This window comes from Xyrauchen texanus, chromosome 20 (genome assembly GCF_025860055.1).
Source record: "Xyrauchen texanus isolate HMW12.3.18 chromosome 20, RBS_HiC_50CHRs, whole genome shotgun sequence".
In the NCBI taxonomy this organism is placed as follows: Eukaryota; Metazoa; Chordata; class Actinopteri; order Cypriniformes; family Catostomidae; genus Xyrauchen; species Xyrauchen texanus.
In genome coordinates, this window is record NC_068295.1 from 29319953 (window position 1) to 29330858 (window position 10906).

At 38.0% G+C, this 10906-nt stretch overlaps 1 protein-coding gene across 2 annotated transcripts in view; it reads left to right on the top strand.

The window, feature by feature from the left end:
• The window catches only part of eif2ak3 (eukaryotic translation initiation factor 2-alpha kinase 3), a 36564-nt gene extending 26358 nt beyond the window's left edge, over positions 1-10206 (top strand). Inside the window, exons 11-17 of one of the 2 annotated variants that reach the window (XM_052151622.1) lie at positions 45-167; positions 311-460; positions 1227-1914; positions 6122-6295; positions 6566-6667; positions 6800-6866; positions 8107-10206. In XM_052151622.1, the coding sequence (XP_052007582.1) occupies positions 45-167; positions 311-460; positions 1227-1914; positions 6122-6295; positions 6566-6667; positions 6800-6866; positions 8107-8474 (1672 nt within the window). In that variant the 3' untranslated portion in view covers positions 8475-10206. The remainder of the gene's footprint in view (positions 1-44; positions 168-310; positions 461-1226; positions 1915-6121; positions 6296-6565; positions 6668-6799; positions 6867-8106) is intronic. The other variant, XM_052151623.1, reaches the window with a different exon arrangement.
• Positions 10207-10906: the final 700 nt, after the last annotated feature.

A 10906-nucleotide genomic window follows, 5' to 3' on the forward strand; every position in this document is an offset into this window, starting at 1 on the left:
GATATCACTCATAACAGAGATTTTTGTTTGCGTGTATTTGTCAGATACCTGACAGACTTTGAGCCTGTGCAGTGTTTGGGACGTGGTGGATTTGGTGTTGTGTTTGAGGCACGCAACAAAGTGGACGATTGCAACTACGCCATCAAGAGGATCCGTCTACCCAACAGGTAACTGTCCACACGAAAACAGTAACGCTCCATCAAAACTCCCTCACCAGAACCAATTGGACCAAATGTCTATTTGCCAGAGCCCATCAATCCAGATACAGGTGTCAGTATGTGTGCATTTAATGCTGTGTTTGTGATTGTAGGGAGTTGGCCCGTGAGAAGGTCATGCGAGAGGTGAAGGCTCTAGCTAAACTGGAACACCCAGGCATCATCCGTTACTTTAACGCATGGCAGGAGAGTCCGCCACAGGGCTGGCAGGAGGACATGGATAAACGCTGGCTCAAAGACGCCAGGTGCGAAAACATTTTTGAACGTGAACTTTGCGACTTGAAATAAATGCAGTGTTACCACAGTCATTGAAAACCTGGGAATTGTACGACTGCGTTTTCCACATCTTTTACACTTTTAGAATTGTCTTGGGAGTGTCATGGAAATTAAGAATTTTAAATATATTCAGTCTCTAAAATATTTAATTGGCTAAAAATATCTCTTTCTGACTGCAACCTTTATGAATCCTTTATCCAATAATCACAAACTACTGGATAAAAATCATGGAACTTAATTGGTCCAAAGCTTTGGGAACCCTGTTAATATAAAATGTTTTGTATTGAAATTAAAATAAAGTTAGAATTGTGGCCCATTAGATAACATATACAATCCAACACATTCAGGCTTGTTCTTATGAGGGTGACACAAGTTTGAATCTGGCTTGCAACATCTCAACCTCTTCTAAACCAAGTTATTCTATTCTACACTAAATTATAATATGCTATACTATTCTACATTATATTATACTGTGTTATGCTATATTATGCTACAATGTTATTTTATATTATACTATATTATTATATACTTATATTATACAATGCTCTACTATTCTATACTACATTATGCTACACTCTGCTATAACAATATCACATGCTATGCTTTGTTATACTTAATTAAAAAGAGAAAAAATGCCAAAAAAAAAAAGGAATTAAATTAATTGTAAAACTTAGATCTGGTATTTTAGTAATACATTGACACTACCTTAAAAGAAAGGGTCTTTTTTTTATGCAGTACTGCTGACTGGCTGCTGAGCTCTCCTGACCACATGGAAGCATTCTCAGTCAAGGTTCCTGTGGCCTCTCCCTCTCCGGTGGACTCCTCGTGCATGTGCGCTGGTGGTGGGGATACAAGTGTGTGCGCTGGTGATCAGGTGTGTGTGGAGGGTCTGGGGCCTGACAGTATGATGTCAGAGAGAGACAGTCAGGCTGACCTAGATGCTGTCCTGGAAGTCTCTGATTCTCCCCACTCTTTTGTCCTCTGCCCTCCCCGCACGGTTGCTCCTGGTGACTGCACTTCCTCCTCCTTTGATATTGTCTTTGAGGACTCAGGCTGTGAACACCAGGACAATGAAAGTGATCTCAGCGGAAGCACACCTGTGCCACCTGTGTGCCCTTCGCGGTCTGGATCCAAACCCCAGTGTAGTACATCAACAAGGCCACCCTCTTCCACACCTCCACGGCCCACCTCTCTGAGTCTGGTCTCCAGCACCCCTTGCCCTCCTGTGCGGCCCCTGCTCACACCTAAAGTCTACCTATACATTCAGATGCAGCTGTGCAGGAAGGAGAACCTGAAGGACTGGATGGCCCAGAGATGTTTGCCTGAGCTCAGGGAGAATGCAGAGTGTCTGGACATCTTCCTGCAGATTGCAGAGGCTGTGGTTTTCTTACATAGCAAAGGACTTATGCACAGAGATCTTAAGGTAGGACAACACATAATAAACACTCATTCACTTGAAAGCAAGCAAATTTATAGTTCTACCACTTTTGTGTGCTGTGTTTTGTAGGGCTTTGATAACACTATCATATCGATATATCGCAATAATTTTTTCGCGATATTGTTTTGTTACTTTAGATACCTGTATCATAATTTTATTAACTTATTTGTGTATTCATATCAGGGTCAGAAATAAAAGGGACAGTTCACTCAAAAATAAAAATTCTCATCATTACTCACCCTCATGCCATCTGAGATGTATATGACTGACTTCTGCAGAACACAAAGATGCTTAGAAGAATATCTCAGCTCTGTAGGTCCATAAAATGCAAGTGAAAAGTTACCAGAATTTGAAGCTCCAAAAAGGAGATAAAGTCAGCATAAAAGTAATCCATGTAACTCCAGTGGTTTAATCCATGTCGTCTGAAGTAGTAATCCAGTTGGTTTTGGTTGAAACCAGACTAAAATATATCTTCTTGTTCTCTGAACATCTTGTCATTGCAGTCTCTTAGCACAATAATGATTTCAAGCTCGATTACACTTCCTAGTGCTTGATGCATGCATTAGATGGCACTATAGGAAGCATAATCAAGCTTGAAATCATGATCAAGTAGACTGCTGTCAAGATATACATTGAAAAAGGAGTTACATTTTGGTCTTTTCTCTCTTCTGAAGTGTATCACTTCAGAAGACACCATTAAACCACTGGAGTGTGATGGATTACGTTTATGCTGACTTTTTTGAGATTCAGTGGTTTACAGAGCAGAGATATTCTTCTAAAAATATAACTTTATGTTCTGCAGAAGAAAGTGCACATTACACATCTGTAATTGCATGAGGGTAAGTAAAAGATGAGACAATTCAAATTTTTGGGTGAACTAATCCTTTAAGCGTGGCTTGAGGGGAAATATGCCACCGAAAGTGACAAACATGCCCCAGAAGTTAAAAATGTTGATGCAAAATAAGTTTTTATTTGTAAGATCTGATCTAGTTCTTATAGTTCTATTCTAGGAATAGTTACAGTTAATATTAACACATAAATATAAGAAAATAAATAAAATATGAATAGGCATTAATAATTATATATTTAATATTATGCAGAAGTCAGAAGTTTACATACCGTTATGTTGAAATTATTCAAACTAATTATTTAACCACTCCACTAATTTAATATTAGCAAACTATAGTTTTGGCATGCCGTTTAGGACATCTACTTTGTGCATGACACGAGTAATTTTTCCAACAATTGTTTACAGACAGATTGTCTCACTTTTAATTGACTATATCACAATTCCAGTGGGTCAGAAATGTACATTTTAAGCAGCTTAAAGAGCAACATGCAGGTTGGACACCCCTATATAGCATAGTGTATGTTGATGATAAAACAACTAGATTTTCTGAACTGGAGTAATATATATTTAGCCATTAACGATATTTTGAGATAAATTGTGATAAAATAACTTCCGCGTCTATAAAGCACTAACCGGAAGTGACGATGGGCGAGGGAGTCTGGTCAAGTTCAAGCTCAGGTTCCAATGGATGCGAATGAAGAAACCGAGTTCTCCGGTGTGGGCGAACATGCCTATGATGGCCCACAGGCCTATAATTATGAGCAAATTAAGAGTTAAAATAATTAAAAGTAAGACTTACTCTGCTAAGTCGATCGTTTTCGTTGCACAGAAAGTCTGCTAACGTTAGCACTTTGTCCTCCAGTCCAGCCCGCGCCAAAATCCGGTGTACACTTTGACGGTGGACTTGATTCCATCGAGTGCACCGAGGGAACAGCATCAGTAATCAGCCTCACGTGGTCCTTACTCCGAAATCCCATCCGAGACTCCAACAAATCTCCAGGTCGATAATTCTCGGAGTGAAATGTGCGCCACAAGCGAATGAGTGTGTGGTAACAGACGCGGCAGTGAAGTCTGCTCTCTTCACCTGCACAAAACGCACTCAAGACCGAAAAGCCTTGTTTTTGTAGAAGGAAAATGATGGACACGATGTCCTGACAGGCTGGAATTCGTGCAACCAGCACAAACACAATAATTTACCATTATGGCTTCTCTAAAACTTTCTGTACTGCTCTAACTACATCAACACCCACAATGAGAGCTGACCGCGAGCTCTTTTGTTTGCCTCGCCCTACGTCATATGACGCATTGATAGCGGGAAAGGCGTATTCCAGAGCCTAGCATATTTTCATCAAAATCTCTACATCAAATGAGATTTCATTAGTAATTTCTACATATGTGTTTTTAAAAGACCTCTGCAGACAATATAAAGTATTAATTCAGTTATAAATTCAACCTGCATGTTGCTCTTTAAGCAGTAAATTCCAGAAAATGATGTCAAGACAATTAGACAATTAGCCTCTGATAGGAGGTGTACTGAATTGGAGGTGTACCAGTGGATGTATTTTAAGGTCTATCTTCAAACTCGGTGCCTCTTTGCTTGACATCATGGGAAAATCAAAAGAAATCAGCAAAAAAATGGTTCATCCTTGGGAGCAATTTCCAAATGCCTGAAGGTACCACGTTCATCTGAACAATCAATAGTACGCAAGTATAAAAACTATGGGACCACACAGCCATCATACTACTCAGAAAGAAGAGGCATTGCGTCTCCTAGAGATGAACGTAGTTTGGTGTGAATAGTGCAAATCAATCCCAGAACAACAGCAAAGTACATTGTGTAGATGCTGGAGGAAACGGGTAGATAAGTATCTATATCCACAGTAAACGAGTCCTATATCAAGATAACCTGAAAGGCTGCTCAGCAAGGAAGAAGCCAATGCTCCAAAACCACTATTAAAAAAGCCAGACTGCTGTTTGCAAGTGCACATGGGCACAGAGATCACACTTTTTGGAGAAATGTCCTCTGGTCTGATGAAACAAATATTTTACTGTTTGGCCATAATGACCATCTTTATGTTTGAAGGAAAAAGGATGAGGCTTTCAAGCCAAAGAACAAACATCCCAACCGTGAAGCATGGGGGCGGCAGCATCATTTTGTGGGGGGTGATTTGCTGTAGGAGGAAATGTTGCACTTCACAAAATAGATGGCATCATGAGGAAGGAAAATGATGTGGATATATTGAAGCAACATCATAAGACATCAGCCAGAAAGTTAATCTTGGTCACAAATGGGTCTTCCAAATGGGCAATGACCCCAAGAATACCTCCAAACTTGTGGCATAAGGACAACAAAGTCAAGGTATTGGAGTGGCCATCACAAAGCCCTGACCTCATTTGGATAGAACATTTGTGGGCAGAACTGAAAAAGCATGTCCGTACAAGGCGGCCTACAAACCTGACTCCGTTACACCAGTACTGTCTGGAGGAATGGGCCAGAATTCCAGCAAATTATTGTGAGAAGCTTGTGGAAGGCTACCCAACATGTTTGACCCAAGTTAAACAATTTAAAGGCAATGCTACCAAATACTAACAAAGTGTACGTAAACTTCTGACCCACTGGGAATGTGATGAAAGAAATAAAAGTTGAAATAAATAATTCTCTACTATTATTCTGACATTTCACATTCTTACAATAAAGTAGTGATCCTAACTGAATCCTATGTCATAGAAATTGTGGAAAACTGAGTTTAAATATATTTTGCTAAGGTGTATTTAAACTTCTGACTTCAACTGAAATATAATTATATTTAATTGTAATGATTTGATTACAGTAAAGTTTTTGACAAAGGATGGCACACTGTATACTGTTTTTTTTTTTTAAATTTATTTAAAAATAAATCTAATTTAGGGGACAAATGTTGCCCCTCAATGGAAAAGTCAATTTCTGACTCTGATTCATATCAGTTCAATAATGATGAAGCAGGTCATCTAAATAATCGCAAACTCATAGACTTATGAGACTGTTATATATTGAAACGTGTATCGTAATGATATTGTGAGGTGGCTGGCGATACCCAGCTCATTTGTTTGGTGCAAATACACTCCATCTTATTCTATAAGACCTGCGATCCAGTTTAACCGGAATCTGATTGGCATAATTCCTTTAGTGAATCGGTGTGAAATCACAGACAGTGTTGCAAAGATATGGTGCTGTCAGTATGCACAATTCATTCTAAGTGATTTCCCCCTCAAAATGAAATTAACTCTGATTGCAGCTGGGGGTTTTTCCCAAAGCAAACTGCTCATTCACTTTTCTTCTCCCTCTTTGTCTTTCTCACTCAGCCTTCTAATATTTTCTTCACAATGGATGACGTGGTAAAAGTCGGAGACTTTGGACTGGTAACTGCCATGGATCAGGAGGAAGATGATGAGGAACTGAGTGCCCTCACCCCAATGCCAGTCTATGCCCGTCACACCGGCCAAGTGGGCACCAAACTCTACATGAGCCCTGAGCAGGTCAGCTCCATTCACTCTCTGAACACACTGTAAACAATTTAGTGTGAAAATGGTGCTGATTAGTCCGTATAAACCCAAGCAAGCCTGCTTTATTGACCAAATAAATTAATGATTTTTGCTAAGGAAAGCATCACTATTACTATTTCCCATGGTTGGGAATATGGATTTGAACAAAGCCCTAACCCCAAGGATTACATTTTCGCATGTACTACTGATGAGATCATCAAATGTGCCTTTTCTAAGGTCTCTGTCGTTTCTTTTCTTCTGTAGCTGTCTGGGAATTCTTATTCCCATAAGGTTGACATTTATTCCCTCGGATTGATTCTTTTTGAGCTGCTCTATCCGTTCCGCACACAGATGGAAAGAGTCAGGGTATGACCAGATACACACACAAACACTCATGTGCATGCAAGCAGAAAAATATTTGCCTAGTGTCTTATTAAATATTTATATAAAATATAGATATGTACCGATTTTAATAATGTCTGAATGTTTTTCTCACAGACACTCACAGAGGTCAGAGCCCTGCAGTTTCCTGCTGCTTTCTATAAGGCCAATGTCCAGGAAGTAAGTAAGTTTGTTTGTGTTTGTGTGCTTATACTATTGGGTATTGTACAATAAATGGGGTAGTGGGAGTGACGGTGCAATTGGGAAATCCAAAAGTAGAGCGACGCCTCTAGTGCCCTCCATAGGTGCAATGTTAGAATTACAACCTAAACATGCATTTGAAATAACATTTCCCCCCATTTACTTTTTACTGCATGTTCTGAAACTTTAATATTATTGAAAACATGTTTTTTTAATATTTAAACAGAATGTTATAGCATTATCTTCCCCAACTTTTTTCCCCCGCTGATGTCACTTAGAATCAGAAATAGTGATAGAAATAGAATCAGAAAGAATATTCCACGTTCAATACAAGTTAAGCTCAACTGGCAGCATTTGTGGCATAATGTTGATTACCAAAAGAATTTGTTTTACTCATTCCTCCTTTTCTTAAGAAAAAACTTAAGTGTTTAACTTATTTACAGTGAGGCATTTACAAAGGAAGTGAATGGGGAAAATACTCAAGTGTTTCAAAAGTATAGCCACAAAATGTAAACATTATGCATGTTAATTTAGTGTGATTAGAAACACTTGCTAACCTTTTCTGTGTAAAGTTGAATCAAATGACTGTGTAACGCTGTAAACACTTAAACCCTAAAACGACTGTACAATCTACATTGTAAACAACGTTACAGCTCAAATATTACACAAGTGTTAACAGAAGAATTAATGCAAGTGCTTTTATAAAATGATATGCTTGACATTTCTGTTTTGGCCCCATTAACTTCCATTCTAAGTGCCTCACTGTAACATCGATCTTTGCTTGATTTTTATTTTTATTTTTTAAAGAAAAGGATAAACAAATAAAAATAGTTTTTGGTAAACATTATGCCAAAAATGCTGTCGATTTAAGCTTAACTTGTACTGAACCCGCAATATTCCTTTAACTACTAGTCAAATAGCTATTTATGGCTTTATTCTGGTATGCTTACTTTTCACCAGCATATCAATACCAGGTACATACAATTATGTCATGCCTTTTTGTTTTCCTATTTCACTCTGTGATAAGTCACGTTGCGGCTGTAAAATGTGCATTGGCTCGTGTTTCCAGCCTAATATTTGTTTGTCTGAGCCTGTTCTTTTAGTCCCTTTTGCCTTTTCTTGACAAGTTTCATTGAAATAATTTTGTTCATCAGTCACTTTATAATTGAGATATTTTTGTGTTATTTCAGACACTGATATCATTGTCCTTGTTTATGTTTCAGGCTCAAATGGTACGTTGCATGCTGTCTCGAGTGTCTGCAGAGCGGCCAGAGGCATCAGAAATCACAGAGGCCCCCCTGTTCCAGGAGCTGGAGGTGCCCTGCAGAATCAGACAACGCACTCGGACATACAGCGCATCATCTGCAGGACGACCATCACGACAGATATCCACATCAAACTAGAATTCCCACTCAAAGACATGCATATACTGTGCCTCATCTACTGGACGACAAATGCAACCAGTCACCCCCTCTTGGCACACACAAAATTCCGACCTTCCAGAAACTTCCATTTTAAGCAACAGATCATTCCACAGACCTCTAAAACTGGAATTACACACCGCAAGCATGCACACTTCATCCATTCTTAACTGACCAATTAAGGCCTTTTTGCCATGGTTGCTCAACTTCCACCTTTAGAGTCTTGAGTTAAGGCCCCTTTTGCTCTAATTTTAACTCATTGTTGACCAATCACATGATTCCCAGCTCGATTTCCAGATGTACCGTTGTTACACACCCACACACAGTTGTAGGAGGAGAGTTGTTGTTTATGCAGTACTAATGAATGATGATGAATGACCTGCCTTTGGATGCCGTTCACTCTGCATGTCTTAAACAGGAAGTTGATACATGCTTTCCTGTCCGAACAGAAATTGTACTTGGTATTTAAGCTCCTGGTCATTTAAATGACAGGAGAGAAATAACAAGTAAGCAAGAGAGGCTTTGTGTGCTTTAAAGGTGCTCGTTCGAGTCTGAACGCACAAGTTATATAGCATTATAGCCACTCGCTGTTACGGATAAACAGTGTTAGTGGCTTAGGTGTTCATTACTTGATAAAACTGAAACTGCATATTGCTGAGTGCAATTGGGGATTTTTAAACTGCCTTTTAAAGCTGGACTTTACCAAGATGTTTGAGGCTGTTGTGCTGTCAGAATAAGTGGCTTAGAATTGAATCAAGAGTGGTTTGAAATGCAGACTGTAAAAACCATTCTGTAAAATACTTCATCTCATTAGCACCTAAAAATATAGTTTTCTGTATCTCTAATCATTTTGGGCCAGACATAATGATTTTTCGGGATAAGTCTGAATAAGAAGTGTTTTGACTAATCACATACACAATATGAGATACAGCCAGAGGAATCACTTCAACCAAATATTGAGCACACACCCTTAATTGTAACATATCAGGTAATAACTGATTGTATCATTGTTCTTATCAGTTTTGAATTGATAAGGGATTGGGGAAATTGAATTTTCCCTTAGAACCAATGTAATTTTCTTTTGTATATGGAATTTTCTGTATAGTATCTGCTTTTTACACAACTTTTTTCAACATCGATGGACCTGTTTATCCTAAGAATTGTTCTCAAATGTGTTGAGTTTGAGAGAGAATGGAGACAGATATCTGTGGTGATGGATTGGACCTCTGTGGTCTCTTCTGTTTAAAAGATACACTGGGTGCCTCTGCGTGCGAATACTGGCATGTTTCCTGAAAGGGCCATTATGCTGCAGATTGGACATGAGATTACGACCTCTGACCCTTAATCACAATCACATGATGCTTTGTCCTGTAATCTACGTCAGGGACCACTTTATGAATCTTTCACCTTTTAACCTGTTGCTGTGAACACAATCCAGTAAAGGCAATTAAGAGTGCTAATCCCGTTTGTTCAGATCACTGTGGCTACTGGGCAAGCCCTTCCCTGTCTAATGATCACAAATTACGTCTCTCTGTTTGGATTAATTTTATTGATGGCTGTTTTGATCATAGCCAGCCCTATTCATTATTGTTAATGTAGTGTTTGGTTTTGACACAATTCAGTTTCAGTCATGTTCATCAGCTGTTTTCTGTTTTGTTTTTCTTGTGTCTGTTGAAATCCCAGTTTCACTTTCCTTTAGCCCAGCTATCTGTCCAGTCGTGTATGTAAATATTTTATTTGTTTTTATTTATGTTGACTGTAAAAATCAATCCGTTGGATTGGTTGAGCTATAAATAAGGTATATGAATGCACTTCATCCAGAGGAGTGCGTTGAAATATTGCGACTTCTTACAAGTCAGATTTAATAAACGTTCTATGATGTTTGTAAGGGTGCTTTTGTGTTTTTTTTTTATTATTATTATTAGACAAAGCATATCTTGCATAAATATCAAATATGTTTAAACCGTGACTAAAAACTGTTCAACAAACAAAAAATTATGAAAGTCTTCACAGGGAAAAATTACATATTTTTACTTATTTTGGTGAGGCAAATGGCTTATTTTGCTTATTTTGGCCTTGTTTTTCCTAAACATGTTGCTTGTTTCTCATGTGAGATCTGGCAACACTACAATTTTTATTTCATCCACCCTTTTGTGCAGAGTACTGTCATTTTTAAAAGAATGTTTGTTTATTTTGTTTAACTGGTTACCATTTGAAAGGGAGGCTGCAGAACTTCTGAACCAGAATGAAAAAATACAGTTTTTACTCTGAATGTACCAAAATTAAAAAAAATTATTTTAGTATACTGTATATAATGTAACCTCAAAAGCAGGGTGTAAGAGTCTGGATGAATGGTTGTGTAATGTTATGACAAGGAAACTAAATATGGTTCAAAAGTTACATTTGCCAAGATTCTTTAAAAAGTGAGGATAAATACTTTTGTGTCAGCTTGGTGTGATTTTAAGATTTTATTATCACAATACATAAATATTCCCATGGCATAATTCATCTAAATCAATTGTATTTATTATTCTAATATTAGTTGAGATTACATTAAATATTTGTACTTAAAAAAAATAAAATAAAAAAAAATCAACTGGAA